The sequence below is a fragment of the Salvelinus namaycush genome, unplaced genomic scaffold (genome assembly GCF_016432855.1).
Source record: "Salvelinus namaycush isolate Seneca unplaced genomic scaffold, SaNama_1.0 Scaffold1745, whole genome shotgun sequence".
Taxonomy (NCBI): Eukaryota; Metazoa; Chordata; class Actinopteri; order Salmoniformes; family Salmonidae; genus Salvelinus; species Salvelinus namaycush.
Window position 1 is genome coordinate 32,501 of NW_024058503.1, and position 19,358 is coordinate 51,858.

The window sequence follows — 19,358 nt, forward strand, 5'->3', positions numbered from 1 at the left end:
AGTGTACAAATGATTCAAAACGCTGTTCTGGTCCCCCAACCATACGCTCAAGAAAATATGGTCTCACTGTTTCCTAGCCTCCTCAAACTTGTGGATGAGTTTCCGAAGACCACAGTGCTTAAAGCCTTGGTGGTGGGCTGCTGGGGCACCTATAGTCACTACGTCATAGGTCCTGTCTGGGAGAGGAGAGGAAGGGAGATGGAGGGAGGAGGGAGATGAGAGGGAGAAGGAGGGAGGAAGAGGGAGGAGGGAGAGGAGAGATGGGAGAGAGGGAGGAGGAGGGAGAGGAGAGGGAGTTGAAGGGGTAGAGAGCACTTTTAGACAGATATAAACATGCTTGCTGTGGAGAATTACATTGAACCAGATGGATATAATGATGGATATAAAGGACATAGAGACTGACAGATATATAAGGTTCCCTACCATAGAGACTGATAGATATAACAGGTCCCCTACCATAGAGACTGATAGATATGACAGGTCCCCTACCATAGAGACTGATAGATATGACAGGTCCCCTACCATAGAGTCTGATAGATATAACAGGTTCCCTACCATAGAGACTGATAGATATAACAGGTCCCCTACCATAGAGACTGATAGATATGACAGGTCCCCTACCATAGAGACTGATAGATATAACAGGTCCCCTACCATAGAGTCTGATAGATATGACAGGTCCCCTACCATAGAGACTGATAGATATAACAGGTCCCCTACCATAGAGACTGATAGATATAACAGGTCCCCTACCATAGAGTCTGATAGATATGACAGGTCCCCTACCATAGAGTCTGATAGATATGACAGGTCCCCTACCATAGAGTCTGATAGATATGACAGGTCCCCTACCATAGAGACTGATAGATATAACAGGTCCCCTACCATAGAGACTGATAGATATAACAGGTCCCCTACCATAGAGTCTGATAGATATAACAGGTCCCCTACCATAGAGTCTGATAGATATGACAGGTCCCCTACCATAGAGTACTGATAGATATGACAGGTCCCCTACCATAGAGTCTGATAGATATGACAGGTCCCCTACCATAGAGACTGATAGATATAACAGGTCCCCTACCATAGAGTCTGATAGATATAACAGGTCCCCTACCATAGAGTCTGATAGATATAACAGGTCCCCTACCATAGAGTCTGATAGATATGACAGGTCCCCTACCATAGAGACTGATAGATATAACAGGTCCCCTACCATAGAGTCTGATAGATATAACAGGTCCCCTACCATAGAGTCTGATAGATATAACAGGTCCCCTACCATAGAGTCTGATAGATATGACAGGTCCCCTACCATAGAGACTGATAGATATAACAGGTCCCCTACCATAGAGTCTGATAGATATGACAGGTCCCCTACCATAGAGACTGAAAGATATGACAGGTCCCCTACCATAGAGTCTGATAGATATAACAGGTCCCCTACCATAGAGTCTGATAGATATGACAGGTCCCCTACCATAGAGTCTGATAGATATAACAGGTCCCCTACCATAGAGTCTGATAGATATGACAGGTCCCCTACCATAGAGACTGATAGATATAACAGGTCCCCTACCATAGAGACTGATAGATATAACAGGTTCCCTACCATAGAGTCTGATAGATATGACAGGTCCCATACCATAGAGACTGAAAGATATGACAGGTCCCCTACCATAGAGTCTGATAGATATAACAGGTCCCCTACCATAGAGTCTGATAGATATGACAGGTCCCCTACCATAGAGTCTGATAGATATAACAGGTCCCCTACCATAGAGTCTGATAGATATGACAGGTCCCCTACCATAGAGACTGATAGATATAACAGGTCCCCTACCATAGAGACTGATAGATATGACAGGTCCCCTACCATAGAGTCTGATAGATATGACAGGTCCCCTACCATAGAGTATGATAGATATAACAGGTCCCTTACCATAGAGTCTGATAGATATGACAGGTCCCCTACCATAGAGACTGATAGATATAACAGGTCCCCTACCATAGAGACTGATAGATATGACAGGTCCCCTACCATAGAGACTGATAGATATAACAGGTCCCCTACCATAGAGACTGATAGATATGACAGGTCCCCTACCATAGAGACTGATAGATATGACAGGTCCCCTACCATAGAGACTGATAGATATGACAGGTCCCCTACCATAGAGACTGATAGATATGACAGGTCCCCTACCATAGAGACTGATAGATATGACAGGTCCCCTACCATAGAGACTGATAGATATAACAGGTCCCCTACCATAGAGACTGATAGATATGACAGGTCCCCTACCATAGAGACTGATAGATATAACAGGTCCCCTACCATAGCCAGACTCTCCTTGTACTCTCATCCTCTGGACGTGTAGGTTAGTGGGGATAAACTCCAGCTTCTTATCTGCTTTCAGAGTACTGGACTTAAAGGAGGGACCTGGAAGAGGAGTAGGATGGATATGTTATGATGATGCCAACTATTGTACTTTTGCATGTTGCTGATGGTCTCTTTCTGTATGTTACTGACGCATTAGTGATTTTAAATATTATATTATAGTGCTAACAGTGCTAATGTAGCAGGTTTCTGATATATCTGTAGTGACATGTCATTGCATGTCATTGCATAGCCCTATAAATTGTACGCCAAATTCATTATATTTTATATAAACTTTAACATTTGGACATAGTCTTTTTTATTTATGTTATGAATATGTTAGATGACCAAATGTAAAAGTTCATATAAAATACCATGAATTTGGCATGCCATTTATAGGGCTAATCATTGTAGTCAGGGGCGACCCGTCATTCAGGGCAGGTTGGGCAAAGGCAGCTCCAAAATGCAGGTGTTTCAGTCTATCTCAGTGCTTTCTGTGGTGGGGCAAACCAGCAGAAAATACGGAGTGTTGCGCCTTGATTGGCTCAGTGTTCTGTCACTCATGGGGAAACTACGTCACCGCCAAGTCTAAGGGGAGAGCTAGAATATTCTAGCCCCTTGGGTGATGCCATAGAGTTATATTAGAAGTGCCCATCCAAGAAGGCTCAAGATCATTGGCCACAGATAAAATGACGTCAAATCACTTCATATGTACAATAGCTTTGATTGGACTGATCATGTCAACATAATACTTTCAAAATCTTAGCTAGCAGTCATCATCATGAATCAAGTCGACAATCTACTGGCAAATCCTTTTTAATCCTTGTCTTAATGAAGAGAAATGATAGATAAAACGTATCAGTGCTCATCGGCCATTGGACATAAACATTACACAACAAGTTGGAAATCGCAAATTCAACAATGAGTGGTTTGGAAGGAATCAGTGACAGTGGCTAACTGCAAAAATTGCAAAGCAATCACTAGCCTGCTATTCAGTGGAGTGGGTGTGTGGTCCCAAATCTGGGATTAAGTGTCTCTTTTCCAAGTTTAAAATGATAAACATTCAACATGGGCCATGCTGTCAATGAAGCATGATTTGTGCTGCGCTCCAAACAACTGTTAACTCGTATTGCGACAACGTGACTTCAGTGAGTTCAAGACAACTGGGAAGTTGGAAATAAACGAGCTCTGACTGAGAAAATACATTTTAAACTCGGACTTGTAAATCCGGCCTCTTTCTAGAGCTACGACCTGAAGATCAATGACGTCATCATGTATTTTTTCAACATTTTTTTTTTTTTTTTTCGAGTTGCCAGTTGTTTTGAAAGCACCATAAATCCAGAGAATACCAGACTTTGATGACAACATTTTCCCACGAAGGACCTCTGCGCCACCTTCCTGTTCAAGTGAGCACATCACAAGGTGAGTCCAAAAATGTATTGTACTGTATGCTACTGCATAAATTATGTAATATGCCAGGGAGATATGTATGCTGTAGCTAATAAAGTAATACTAAGTGTATGTTGTGTAGTAAGCTGTTAGTAGCCCATGGGCCTCACCCTATTAATTTGCTCTATTTACGCCTCTTAATTTCACCTACTGTTCTGACTTGGTGGTACACATGTAGCCTATAACCTGTTTTAGAGAAATGTAATCATCAAATATTGTAAGAGCTTTCATTGTCTGCTTATATGCCCCCTTTATTTATCCTACAGTTCTGACTTGTTGAACAGGGAGAACACTGTAAGAACAGCCCATGTTTTGAATTATGTTGGTGTACATTTCAAAAGTGCTGAACAAATAGTTATATTGACGACGTCCGTCCTAGCTCGCTCATGAATGTCTTAATCGAAATAAGGGATTGCCTCTTATCCGCTTGTAGTCCCCTTATGCCATAGTTTGTTCATCTTAATTGTCATTAGAAACCACATTTGTCAGCCCTATCAGATATGTTTTTTAAAAGGCAGTAAATGAGGCCTAATGAACTGTTTCACTGCCAGACAAGGCTCCGCTGATAGCCAGGTGTAGCAGTGGTAAGATGTTGGGACTGCTGTTAGAACAGCTTTATTTAGACTGTTTGTGGGCACCGTTTGTCACCGTTTTAGTGCAGTTAATGTATTGTTTAGTGTTGTGTTGTGTAATGGTTTTGCTGGCATGCATACCACTTTTGATCCCCCCCCCCCCCAAGATTTACATGCTAAAATCGCCACTGATTGCGGTGTTGTTCTTGAGGTTACTAACAACTGATATTAGTAATATGTTTTAAAATGTTTAGGTGCAGTCTAGCAGGATTGTTATGTTTTCTGGTATGTTGGTGTAATGTTCTATAAAGTATGGCGCTAACCTTTATATTCGTGTAGGTCACCGATGGTTTCCTGGTAGGTGAGGATGATGGTCTGGTACTGAGCAATAATCTCCCTCCTCAGGTTTTCCCAACATGGAGACAACTCCCCCAACTCCTCCAGTTCACACACCCTACACACACACACACACACACACACACACACACACACACACACACACACACACACACACACACACACACACACTGTAAAAGTAAAAAGACTCAAAACACCATTATTGTGTAATGAAACCATGTAAAGTAGTGCACCTAACCTGAGATCTGGTGTTTGGAGGGTGTTTGAATGTAGACCCAATGTAAGTGTTCTGATACACAGAAATTGTTTTAAAACAATAGCAGTACAGTCGTGGCCAAAAGTTTTGAGAATGACACAAATATACATTTTCACAAAGTCTGCTGCCTCAGTGGCTTTAGATATTTTTGTCAGATGTTACTATGGAATACTGAAGTATAATTACAAGCATTTCATAAGTGTCAAAGGCTTTTATTGACAATTGCATGAAGTTGATGCAAAGAGTCAATATTTGCAGTGTTGACCCTTCTTTTTCAAGACCTCTGCAATCCGCCCTGGCATGCTGTCAATTAACTTCTGGGCCACATCCTGACTGAAGGCAGCCCATTCTTGCATAATCAATGCTTGGAGTTTGTCAGAATTTGTGGGTTTTTGTTTGTCCACCCGCCTCTTGAGGATTGACCACAAGTTCTCAATGGGATTAAGGTCTGGGGAGTTTCCTGGCCATGGACCCAAAATATCATTGTTTTGTTCCCCAAGCCACTTAGTTATCACTTTTGCCTTATGGCAAGGTGCTCCATCATGCTGGAAAAGGCATTGTTCGTCACCAAACTGTTCCTGGATGGTTGGGAGAAGTTGCTCTCGGAGGATGTGTTGGTACCATTCTTTATTCATGGCTGTGTTCTTAGGCAAAATTGTGAGTAAGCCCACTCCCTTTGCTGAGAAGCAACCCCACACATGAATGGTCTCAGGATGCTTTACTGTTGGCATGACACAGGACTGATGGTAGCGCTCACCTTGTCTTCTCCGGACAAGCTTTTTTCCTGATGCCCCAAACAATTGGAAAGGAGATTCATCAGAGAAAATGACTACCCCAGTCCTCAGCAGGCCAATCCCTGTACGTTTTGCAGAATATCAGTCTGTCCCTGTTGTTTTTCCTGGAGAGAAGTGGCTTCTTTGCTGCTCTTCTTGACACCAGGCCATCCTCCAAAAGTCTTCACCTCACTGTGCGTGCAGATGCACTCACACCTGCCTGCTGCCATTCCTGAGCAAGCTCTGTACTGGTGGTGCCCCGATCCCGCAGCTGAATCAACTTTAGGAGACGGTCCTGGCGCTTGCTGGACTTTCTTGGTCGCCCTGAAGCCTTCTTCACAACAATTGAACCGCTCTCCTTGAAGTTCTTGAGGATCTAATAAATGGTTGATTTAGGTGCAATCTTACTGGCAGCAATATCCTTGCCTTTGACGCCCTTTTTGTGCAAAGCAATGATGACGGCACGTGTTTCCTTGCAGGTAACCATGATTGACAGAGGAAGAACAATGATTCCAAGCACCACCTCCTTTTGAAGCTTCCAGTCTGTTATTCGAACTCAATCAGCATGACAGAGTGATCTCCAGCCTTGTCCTCGTCAACACTCACACCTGTGTTAACGAGAGAATCACTGACATGATGTCAGCTGGTCCTTTGTGGCAGGGCTGAAATGCAGTAGAAATGTTTTGGGGGGATTCAGTTCATTTGCATGGCAAAGAGGGACTTTGCAATTAATTGCAATTCATCTGATCACTCTTCATAACATTCTGGAGCATATGCAAATTGCCATCATACAAACTGAGGCAGCAGACTTTGTGAAAATTAATATTTATGTCATTCTCAAAACTTTTGGCCATGACTGTACTCTCAAAAACCCAAAGTGGTTCTTCAATCTGAATATTGGTGTTTTTAAGAGAATGTTGTGAAAACACTTTTTGGGGTTTCAGTGCATGTCAAAGGGAGCATCAAAACACTAAATGAACATGTACAGTACCAGTCAAATGTTGTACTGATTCAAGGTTTTTTTCTTTATTTTACTATTTTCTATATTGTATAATAATAGTGAAGACATCAAAACTATGACATAACACACATGGAATCATGTAGTATCCCAAAAAAGTGTTAAACAAATCAAAATATATTTTATATTTGAGATTCTTCAAATTAGCCACCCTTTGCCTTGATGACAGCTTTGCACACTATGTGTTATTCGATAGTTTTTACAATGTAGAAAATAGTAAAAATAAAGAAAAACCCTTGAATGAGTAGGTGTGTCCAAACTTTTGACTGGTACTGTATATGCTCCCAGTCCCTGGCAAGGTGTTGCTCAACGCTTTATTATTAAGTGGTGTAATAATAATGTAATAATGGCGCTGGAGGGGATGGCTGTAGATTTACGGGCTCCTAACTACTGTGCTATTTTGTTTGTTTTTCCGCATTGTTTGTAACTTATTTTGTACATAAAGTTGCTGCTACCATCTGTTTTGACCGAAAAGAGCTTCTGGACATCAGAACAGCAACCATCGAACTGGAGGAAGATTTTTTCTTTAATGAGTCAGACGGGAAGAATATACTGCTTTCCGGAGAACAGGCCCAAATCCCCATTATTAGCGTGAAGAAAAGGCGGAGATACCAAGGAAAAAGGTCGGGGTGCCTTGTTAGGATTCGTAGGCGAGTGAGTAAATCGCCATTACCATCTGTTCTATTGGCCAACGTGCAATCACTGGAAAACAAACTTGATGATCTACGGTCGAGACTATCCTACCAACGGGACATTAAAAACTGTAATATCTTATGTTTCAGAGTCGTGGCTGAACGATGACATGGATAATATAGAGCTGGCTGGGTTTTCCGCGCATTGGGAGAAGAGAGAGGCTACGTCTGGTAAGATGAGGGGCTGTGGTGTGTATTTGTCAATAACTGCTGGTGGGCGATGTCTAATATTAAAGAAGTCTCTAGGTATTGCTTGTCTGAGGTAGAGTACCTCATGATAAGCTGTAGACCACACTATCCACCAAGAGAGTTCTCATCTATATTATTCGTAGCCGTCATTTACCACCACAAATCGATGCTGGCACTAAGACCACACTCAACGAGCTATATAAGGCCATAAGCAAACAAGAAAATGCTCATCCAGAAGCGGCGCTCCTATTGGCCGGGGACTTTAATACTGGCAAACTTAAATCCGTTTTACCTAATTTCTACCAGCATGTCACATGTGCAAAGCTCTCCCTCGCCCTCGATTTGGCAAATCTGACCATAATTCTATCCTCCTGATTCATGCTTACCAGCAAAAACTAAAGCAGGAAGTACCAGTGACTCGCTCAATACGGAAGTGGTCAGATGACACGGATGCTACACTACAGGACTGTTTTGCTAGCACAGACTGGAATATATTCCGTGATTCATCCAATGGCATTGAGGAGTATACCACCTAAGTCACCAGCTTCATCAATAAGTGCAATGACAACGTCGTCCCACAGTGACCATATGTACATATCCCAACCAGAAGCCATGGATTACAGGCAACATCCGCACCGAGCTAAAGGCTATAGCTTTATCTTTCAGGAGCGGGACACTAATCCGGACGCTTATATGATATCCCGCTATGCCCTCAATCGAACCATCAAACAGGCAATGCGCCACTACTGGACTAAGATTGAATCCTACTACACCGGCTCTGACGCTCGTCGGATGTGGCAGGGCTTGCAAACAATTACGGACTACAAAGGGAAACACAGCCGCAAGCTGCCCAGTTCACGCAAGCCTACCAGACGAGCTAAATGCCTTCTATGCTCGCTTCGAGGCAAGCAACACTGAAGCATGCATGAGAGCACCAGCTGTTCCGTACGACTGTGTGATCACGCCTTACGTAGCCGATGTGAGCAAGAACTTTAAACTGGTCAACATTCACAAAGCCGCTGGGCCAGACGGATTACCAGAGTGTGTACTCAGAGCATGCGCGGACCCACTGGCAAGTGTTTCAAGCAGACCACCATAGTCCCTGTGCCCAAGAATTTGAAGGTAACCTGCCTAAATGACTAACGCCCAGTAGCACTCACGTTGGTAGCCATGAAGTTATTTGAAAGGCTGTTCATGGCTCACATCAACACCATCATCCCGGAAACCTCAGACCCGCTCCAATTCGCATACCGCCCCAACATATCCACAGTTGACGCAATCTCAGTCACACTCCACACTGCCCTTTCCCACCTGGACAAAAGGAACTCCTATGTTAGAATGCTGTTCATTGACTACAGCTCAGCATTCAACACCATAGTGCCCACAAAGCTCATCACTAAGCTAAGGATCCTGGGACTAAACACCTCCCTCTGCAACTGGATCCTGGACTTCTTGATGGGCCATCCCCAGGTGATGAGGGTAGGTAACAACACATCTGCCACGCTGAACCTCAACACAGGGGCCCATCAGGTGTGCGTGCTTAGTCCCCTCCTGTACTCCCTGTTCACCAACGACTCCAACACCACCATTAATTAAGTTTGCTGATGACACAACAGTGGTAGGCCTGATCACCGACAACGATGAGACAGCCTATAGGGAGGAGGTCAGAGACCTGTCAGTGTTGTACCAGGACAACAACCTCTCCAAAAGTGTGACCAAGACAAACGAGCTGATCGTGGACAACAGGAAAAGGAGGGCAGAACACGCCCCCATTCACATCGAGGGGGTTGTAGTGGAGCGGGTAAAGAGTTTCAAGTTCCTTGGTGTCCAAATCACCAACAATGTATCCTGGTCCAAACTCACCAGGACAGTCGTGAAGAGGGCATGACAACAGCTTTTCCCCCTCAGGAAACTGAAAAGATTTGGCATGGGTCCTCAGATCCTCAAAAGGTTATACAGTTGCACCATCGAGAGCATCCTGACTTTAGTTTATTTTGTAAATATTTTCTTAACTCTATTTATTGAACTGCATTGTTGGTTAGGGGCTTGTAAGTAAGCATTTCACATTAAGGTTCTATTCTGTTCTATTTAGCGCATGTGACAAATAACATTTAATTTGGTTTGTTACACACGTCATGTAATGTTTAAAAACCTCCCAGGATGATGTGTTTTAATACTCCAGCAGAGTTACTCTTTAGTCTCCTTCACCTTGGTGGCAGCTCAGTTGCAATTAGTTTTGGTGTTACAAAGCACTTCATTTTAACAGTGTATAGCAGCGTACCTGACAGCGTCCTCCTCCAGCAGTAGTTTGACAAACTGCCGAGGGATGTGTAGAGAGAGGACACTCTCAGCCATCTGCTCCAGGATACGTAGGTGGTTCCCATCCGTGGTGGGGAAACGGTACATACGAGACATGGTGCCCCCAAACACTGACAACACAGCAAAACACTAGTCAATACATCAATTAATCATTCAAATCAAAATGTATTAAATGCATTTATTTGATTTAACCCTTATTTTACCAGGTAAGTTGACTGAGAACACAATCCCATTTACAGCAACAACCTGGGGAATTGTTACAGGGGAGAGGAATGAGCCAATTGGAAGCTGGGGATTAGGTGGCCATGATGGTATGAGGGCCAGATTGGGAATATAGCCAGGACACCAGGGTTAACACCCCTACTCTTACAATAAGCGCCATGGGATCTTTAGTGACCACAGAGAGTCAGGACACCCATTTAACATCCCATCCGAAAGACAGCACCTTACACAGGGCAATGTCCCCAATCACTGCCCTGGGACATTGGGATATTTTTTTTTAGATCAGAGGAAAGAGTGCCTCCTACTGGCCCTCCAATACCACTTCCAGCAGCATTTGATCTACCATCCAGTGACCACCGACCAGGACCAACCCTGCTTAACTTCAAATGCAAGCCAGCAGTGGGATACAGTGTGTCAGTCAGTCATAATTCCTAAATCTGTAAACTTTATGTATTGTTAGATTCTGGGTTAAACTTTGTTTAACTTTGTTTAACATTGTTATACTAGAGACATGATACATCAGAAGTAATACTATAGTATCTGATGAGTGATAGAGACTGGTTTTTACATCAGAAGTTAAATGGTTATCTGTAGGAGCCAGATGGCTTTGGAATGGGCTGGGTAGAGGGGAGGCTTTTAAGGGAGTGCTATAGGTGATATGGGTGGAGAACTTTGGATTAGGCATCAAAGGGGTTGAGGTCAGGTCAGGTCAGGTCACCTTAAGGAAGGAGGAACAGTTTATTACCCCATCACTTCGTCTTCCTGTCGAACCATAACAGATGTAAGGGTTGGAGAGAAGGAGGAGTGCATCTAAATTGGAGTATATATACTTGTGTTGGTGGAAACATGTTTTGTATGAATGCAGCTGTACTGATCTTCTGGGAAGAATTAAACTTGGTTAAGCTTTCATAGTGTCCGTAGAGTTTTTTACTCTGAGAATTAGAACCTAAGAGTATGCTATGAATAGAGAAGGACATACATACTATCTCATTTAAACACACACTTAAAGGGCAATTTCAACACTTTCAACCAAATGTTCATTATCTCCAGCACAATACCAGTGACTACATATGTGAAAACAGCACATTTCTATGTTTTGTAGAACAGAAATAGTTTAAAAGTTCTACCCGATGACATCATCGAAAGTTAAAACATTTTAAAAACAATAATTTTTAACACTGAGATTCACGGTGACGTGGGAATCAAATCAAATAAAATTTGATTTGTTACACGCACTGAATACTAACTGGTGTAGACTTTAATGTGAAATGCTTGCTTACAAGCCCTTCATAACGATGCAGAGTCTTAAAATATAAATAAAATAGTAACACAGAGGAATCAAATAAAATACACAAGAATGGCACTACATACAGGAAGTATCAGTGCCAGATCAATGTGCAGAGGTACAAGGTATTTGAGATAGATATGTAAATGAAAGCAGGCTAAAGTGACTAGGCATCAGGATAGATAATAATAATAATAGTAAAATAAAGAACAGTAGCAGCAGTAAATGAGTGTAAATGTGTGTGTGTGTGAGTGTATTGTGTATGTACAGTGTCATGATAAAGTATTTGCCCCTTTCTAATTTTCTCTATTTTTTCATATTTATGATACTGAATGTTATCAGATCTTCAACCAAAACCTATTATTACATGAAGGGAACCTGAATGAAAAAATACACAACAATTACATACTTATTTAATTTACTTCATTAACAAAGTTATACAACATCCAATGCCCCTGTGTGAAAAAGTAATTGCCCCCCGCCAGTGATGTACTGGACCCTCCGAACCACCCTCTGTAAAGCTTTGAGATCAACGGCGGTGCATTTGCCATACCAAGCGGTGATGCAGCCAGTCAAGATGCTCTTGATGGTGCAGCTGTAGGACTTTTTAAGGATCTGAGGGCTCATGCCCAATCTTTTCAGCCTCCTGAGGAGGAACAGGTGCTGCCGTGCCCGCTTCACGGCTGTGGGGGGTGTATGTGGACCATGTTAAGTCCTTAGTGATGTGGACGCCAAGGAAAGCCCTCGACCCACTCCACAACAGCCTTGCCAATGTGGATGGCGGCGTGATCTCCCCTCTTTCTCTTATAGTCCACGATCAGTTCCTTGGTCTTACTGACATTGAGGGAGAGGTTGATGTCCTGGCATCAAAGTCTCTGACCTCCTCCCTGTAGGCTGACTCATCGTTGTCGGTGATCAGGCCTACCACCATCATGTCGTCAGCAAACTTGATGATGGTGTTGTAGTCGTGCGTGGCCACGCAGTCGTGGGTGAACAGGGAGTATAGGAGGGGACTGAGCACACACACCTGAGGGGCCCTGTGTTGGGGTAAGCACACACACCTGTGTTGGGACTGAGCACACACACCTGAGGGGCACTGTGTTGGCCCTGTATTTCCCCTCTTGTCCAGGTGGGAGAGGGCAGTGTGAAGTGCAATTGAGATGGCATCATCTGTGGTTCTGTTGGGGCGGTATGCAAATTGGAGTGGGTCTAGGGTGTCTGGGATGATGGTGTTGATGTGTATCATGACCAGCCTATCATAGCATTTCATAATTACAGATGTAAGTGTTAAAGGGCGATAGTCATTTAGACAGGTTACCTTGGAGCTCTTGGGAACAGGGACAATGGTGATCAGTTTAAAATATGTTGGGATTACAGACTGGCACGAGGAAAGGTTGAACTTGTCTGTGAAAATGTCTTAATCAAAACCCTCCCTCTGGCTAGAAACTCATTCCCGGTTTTGAAAATTGCAGTTTTTTTATTTTATTTTTTACTTTTAATCCTACCCTGTGATGTCACAGAGAAGCATTTTTTTAGGACCTTTGTTTTCTTTTTAACCACAGATTATAGAAATGTGCTGTTTTCACATACACTGTTTTGGTGCTGGAGATAATTAATATGAGGTTGAAAAGTGGCGGAATTGCCCTTTCAGACAAACACACACTTGCCAATAGAGAAACACACACTGACACACACTGGAACACACACTCACCAGCCTTCAGCAGTGTGTCTTTGCACAGAGACGCAGACTTGGCCCTGATGTTCACGGACTCAGTCAGGCTATCATCCACTGGAAGAACCATCTGAGAAACACAAAAGGAACAGACATCTTCATTGTATGATTCATCCTGGATGCCCTTCACTTGAACAGTAACCTGAACCGACTGGCTGAATTTCTACCGTGTGGATTTAACCTTTCTCCTTGTCCTTCTTGGCCACTGACCAAACAAGTGAAGGCAATTTGGCTGTCCCTAGCTTGCCTCGGGCAGTGATCTGAACACAGACAGGTAAGCCAGGAAAGGGGAAAAGGTGCAAAAGATAATCCTACAAACATTTAACAAAGTAGGTCTACAGTACATACTCTGTGGTCCATCTTCAAACAAATCAGATAATATGGCTATTACTAAGTTTTGACCTTAGTCGGTATTCCTTCCTCAGTATGAACCAGACCAGGCCACTCACCCTGCCATTGATGGTGTCCTGCCGGGCGACAGGGGCTCTCTGCTCCCTCCTCTCCTCTATCTGCCAGGCGATGATGGTGATGTTGCCCATGCGCTCGTTCTCCGCTGACCTGGGGACAGACAGTAATAGGTGTCTCTACAGTACTTAGGCTCTTATGCCCTACTATTTAACAATAGCTGAGGATGTATGTGGAGGTTGTGTGAGTGTGTGTGTGTGTGTGTGTGTGTGTGTGTGTGTGTGTGTGTGTGTGTGTGTGTGTGTGTGTGTGTGTGTGTGTGTTACCTGAGGGTTAGGTGGAGTCTGTGGTGTTTGTCCTGCAGCAGCTCCTTCACAGGGAACATGGCTGACCCCAGCAGGTACATCTGGGAGTGGAGTGTTTGATTAGTTTGGGGTTGAAGAGTTTGGAAGGTTGTGAGGTTTTGGGCAGTTGACTGTAGTGGGGGAGTTGGAGTAGTTTTTGAGGGTGATATTTCGTACCGTGCCCTGGGAGCGGTCCTTGACGTCGTACACAGATAGTTTGACCTGGGTCTGCTGAGTGATCAGAGAGTCCTGGAAGAACGCTATACTGCTCAGATAGATAGGATTACTAGTACCCTAGAGAGAACGAGAGAGAGAGAACGAGAGAGAGAGAGAGAGAGAGAGAGAGAAAGAGAGAGAGAGAAAGAGAGAGAGAGAGAACGAGAGAGAGAGAGAGAAAGAGAGAGAGAGAGAGAACGAGAGAGAGAGAGAAAGAGAGCGAGAGAGAGAGAGAGAGAGAGAGAGAGAGAGAGAGAGAGAGAGAGAGAGAGAAATTTGCAAGAACACTCCTTCACTAAAACAACATTATCAGTAAAAAAAAAATTGTACTTGCAATGACTGTGATATGTGGTTGTTTATCCACCTTAGTTGAATTCACTGACTGTAAGTCGCTCTGGATAAGAGTTTCTGCTAAATGACCAAAATGTAAATGTAAAAATTAACAATTGTGTCACGAATACTACCGAAGGTGGCTCCCCTTCCCGTTCGGGTGGTGCTCGGCGGTCGTCGTCGCCGGTCTACTAGCTGCCACCGATCCCTTTTTCCTTTTCGTTTATGTTTGTCTAATTGTTTTCACCTGTTTCTTGTTGGGGTTTTGGGAGGTGTACTATTTAGGTTCGTTTCGCCCGCTAGTGTTTGTGCGGGCTTATTTGGTTGTCATGTTACGTCGGAGGTGGATTATTGATTTTGGGTTTTCGCTGTCCAGTTTATTTCACAGTGGTCTTTGGGTTGTGTTTGCGCCTGTGTTTTGGCGTCACCCCTTTTGTACCTGTTCCTGTTTGACTGTGGACATTAAAGCGTTTTTTCCCTTGAAACTTCTGCTCTCTGCGCCTGACTCTACACCCATCATTCTCCTGACGTTACAAATTGCAAAGTACACTGGGAATTATTATTGGCCTTGTTTTGGGGGCAGAGCTCATTATAATAATATCCAGAATGCTTTACAAGTGTTCATTTTTACATTTACATTTAGGTCATTTAGCAGACACTCTTATCACACCCTAGTGCCATCAGCCTTCTGATACCAATGCAGGGTTAAAGGGGGCCACAAAATTGTGAACCCATATAAAGAACGGTATAGAAAAGTTACACAATACATTAGAATGTAGTTCAGAAGTAATTCAATACGTATTTTGAATACATGTAACAGAAATACTGCCCATCTCTGGGTGTGGTTCTACCTCTATGATCTCTGTCTGAGCATGTTTGGTCCAGAAGGCCTGGGGAGGAGTGGTACAGCTGACCGCCACAAAGCTGGTCGGTTTACGGTCCAATGCTGGGGTGATCAGCTCACTGCACGCTGGGGGTACAACAGGGAAGTGAACATTAAAGGCAAAATCTGTCATCTCAATCCTGGCCCTAAAATAGGGATGTAATTTGTTACCTCTCTCAAATTCATAGACAGAGTAATACAACTTTATTTTTTGTGTTATGATAAGACAGTTGTACTAAACTAATAAGGCATTTATAAGCTTTATTCTTCAAGAATCAATGGGTACTGTTCAGGGTTTCCATTTGACCGGCAACATTTTAATTGACAGGACATTTAAGAAATTTACCGGATCCATATGCATTGGGTGCGTAACCTGACTAGGGCGTCCGCCCACAGTGCTCAGAATGACATAAATCTAATTTAGAATATGGTAATTCCTATTAACAGAACATACAAGTCTAGGATGCAATGATGTGCGGTCCTTCTTACCGAATTACCGAATTCTTATGTGCACTTTGAAAATGTTAGACTAAAATCAAATCAAACTTTACTTATCACATGCGCCGAATACAACAAGTGTATACCTGACCGTGAAATGCTTACTTTACAAGCCCTTAACCAACAGTGCAGTTCAAGAAGAGTTAAGAAAATATTTCCCAAATAGACTAAAGTAAAAAATAATAATAAAAAGTAACAAAAAATAAAAACAATAACGAGGCTATATATAGCGGGTACCGATACCGAGTCAGTGTGCGGGGTACAGGTTAGTTGAGGTAATTTGTACATGTAGGTGGAGGTGAAGTGACTTTGCATAGATAATAAACAGTGAGTAGCAGCAGTGTACAAAATGGAGGGGGGTCAATGTAAATAGTCCGGTGGCGATTTTATTAATTGTTCAGCAGTCTTATGGTTGGGGGTAGAAGCTGTTGAGGAGCCTTTTGGTCCTAGACTTGGTGTTCCGGGTACCGCTTGCCGTGTGGTAGCAGAGAAAACAGTTTATAACTGTTTTCGGTACCCGGAACGCCAAGTCTAGGACCAAAAGGCTCCTCAACAGCTTCTACCCCCAATCCATAAGACTGCTGAACAATTAATGGCAGTATGGATGGCAGTAAACTTGGCCCCAGTGATGTACTGGGCCGTACGCACTACCCTCTGTAGCGCCTTATGGTCAGATGCCGAGCAGTTGCCATACCAGGCGGTGATGCAACCGGTCAGGATGCTCTCGATGGTGCAGCTGTAGAACCTTTTGAGGATCTACAGCCGCCCGGGTGGCGCAGTGGTCTAGGGCACTGCATCGCAGTGCTAGCTGCGCCACCAGAGTCTCTGGGTTCGCGCCCAGGCTGGGCTGGGTTCGCGCCCAGGCTCTGTCGCAGCCGGCCGCAACCGGGAGGTCCGTGGGGCGACGCACAATTGGCATAGCGTCGTCCGGGTTAGGGAGGGTTTGGCCGGTAGGGATATCCTTGTCTCAGTATGTAAAAATGTAATAAAATGTATGCACTCTACTGTAAGTCGCTCTGGATAAGAGCGTCTGCTAAAATGACTAAAATGTAAATGTAAAAATCTGGGGACCAATGCCAAATCTATTCAGTCTTCTGAGGGGTAAAAGGTTTTGTCGTGCCCTCTTCACGACTGACTTGGCATGTTTGGACCATGATAGTTCGTTGGTGATGTGGACACAAAGGAACTTGAAACTCTCGACCCGCTCCACTACAGCCCCGTCGATGTTAATGGGGGCCTGTTCGGCCCGCCTTTTCCTGTAGTCCACGATCAGCTCCTTTGTCTTGCTCACATTAAAATACGCCTCTGCTGTCTTCAACCAGGATCTCAGCGATCACTGCCTCATTGCCTGCGTGCGTAATGGGTCTGCGGTCAAACAACCACCCCTCATCAATATCAAACGCTCCCTAAAACATTTCAGCAAGCAGGCCTTTCTAATCGACCTGGCTCGGGTATCCTGGAAGGATATTGACCTCATCCCGTCAGTAGAGGATGCCTGGTTGCTCTTTAAAAATGCTTTCCTCGCCATCTTAAATAAGCATGCCCCATTCAAAAAATGTAGAACTAAGAACAGATATAGCCCTTGGTTCACCCCAGACTTGACTGCCCTTGACCAGCACAAAAACATCCTGTGGTGTTCTGCATTAGCATCGAATAGCCCCCTGCGATATGCAACTTTTCAGGGAAGTCAGGAACCAATATACTCAGTCAGTTAGGAAAGCTAAGGCTAGCTATTTCAAACAGAAATTTGCATCCTGTAGCACTAATTCCAGAAAGTTTTGGGACACTGTAAAGTCCATGGAGAAAAGAGCACCTCCTTCCAGCTGCCCACTGCACTGAGGCTAGGAAACACTGTCACCACCGATAAATCTACGATAATCAATAATTTCAATAAGCATTTTCCTACGGCTGGCCAGGCTACCCCTACCCTGTCCTACAGCTCAGCACCCCCTGCAGCAACTTGCCCAAGCCCCCCCCCCCCCCCCCCCCCCACACACACTTCTCCTTCACCCAAATCCAGACAGCTGATGTTCTGAAAGAGCCTCAAAATCTGGATCCCTACAAATCAGCTGGGCTAGACAATCTGGACCCTCTCTTCTAAAATGATCAGCTGAAATTGTTGCAACCTCTATTACTAGCCTGTTCAACCTCTCTTTCGTATGGTCTGAGATCCCCAAAGATTGGAAAGCTGCTGCGGTCATCCCCCTCCTCAAAAGGGGAGACACTCTAGACCCAAACTGTTATAGACCTATATCCATCCTGCCCTGCCTTCCCAAAATCTTTGAAAGCCAAGTTAACAAACAGATAACCATTTCGAATCACACCGTACATTCTCCACTATGCGATCTGGTTTCCGAGCTGGTCATGGGTGCACCTCAGCCACGCTCAAGGTCCTAAACGATATCATAACCGCCATCGATAAAAGACAGTACTGTGCAGCCATCTTCATCAACCTGGCCAAGGCTTTTGATTCTGTCAATCACTGCATTCTTATCTGCAGACTCAATAGCCTTGGTTTCTGAAATGACTGCCTCGCCTGGTTCACCAACTACTTCTCAGATACAGTTCAGTGTGTCAAATCGGAGGGCCTGTTGTCCCTATGGGGGTGCTACAGGGTTAAATTCTCAGGCCGATTCTTTCTCTGTATACATCAATGATGTCACTCTTGCTGCTGGTGATTCTCTGATCAACCTCTATGCAGACGACACCATTCTGTATACATCTGGCCCTTTTTTTAGACATTGTGTTAACAAACCTCCAAATGAACTTCAATGCCATACAACACTTCCGTGGGCTCCAACTGCTTTTAAATGCTAGTAAAACTAAATGCATGCTCTTCAACTGATTGCTGCCCGCACCCGCCCGCCCGACTAGCATCACAACTCTGGATGGTCCTGACTTAGAATATGTGGACAACTACAAATCAAATCAAATCAAATCTTATTTGTCACATACACATGGTTAGCAGATGTTAATGCGAGTGTAGCGAAATGCTTGTGCTTCTAGTTCCGACAATGCAGTAATAACCAACGAGTAATCTAACCTAACAATTCCACAACTACTACCTTATACACACATAAGTGTAAAGGGATAAAGAATATGTACATAAAGATATATGAATGAGTGATGGTACAGAACGGCATAGGCAAGATGCAGTAGATGGTATAGAGTACAGTATATACATATGAGATGAGTAATGTAGGGTATATAAACATAAAGTGGCATAGTTTAAAGTGGCTAGTGTTACATGTATTACATAAAGATGGCAATATGCAGTAGATGATATAAAGTACAGTATATACATATACATATGAGATGAGTAATGTAGGGTATGTAAACATTATATTAAGTGGCATTGTTTAAAGTGGCTAGTGATACATTTTTACATACATTTCCATCAATTCCCATTATTAAAGTGGCTGGAGTTGAATCAGTATG

At 43.7% G+C, this 19,358-nt stretch overlaps 1 protein-coding gene across 1 annotated transcript in view; it reads right to left on the reverse strand.

Annotated features, from left to right (window-relative positions):
* Positions 1-15,509, reverse strand: part of LOC120037526 (inositol polyphosphate-4-phosphatase type I A-like) — a gene marked incomplete at its 5' end in the record, with an annotated part of 23,708 nt that extends 8,199 nt beyond the window's left edge. Inside the window, 9 exons of the mRNA XM_038983558.1 lie at positions 68-176; positions 2,339-2,443; positions 4,725-4,855; positions 9,968-10,115; positions 13,224-13,314; positions 13,694-13,802; positions 13,976-14,055; positions 14,171-14,287; positions 15,391-15,509. Of these exons, the coding sequence (XP_038839486.1) occupies positions 68-176; positions 2,339-2,443; positions 4,725-4,855; positions 9,968-10,115; positions 13,224-13,314; positions 13,694-13,802; positions 13,976-14,055; positions 14,171-14,287; positions 15,391-15,509 (1,009 nt within the window). The remainder of the gene's footprint in view (positions 1-67; positions 177-2,338; positions 2,444-4,724; positions 4,856-9,967; positions 10,116-13,223; positions 13,315-13,693; positions 13,803-13,975; positions 14,056-14,170; positions 14,288-15,390) is intronic.
* Positions 15,510-19,358: the final 3,849 nt, after the last annotated feature.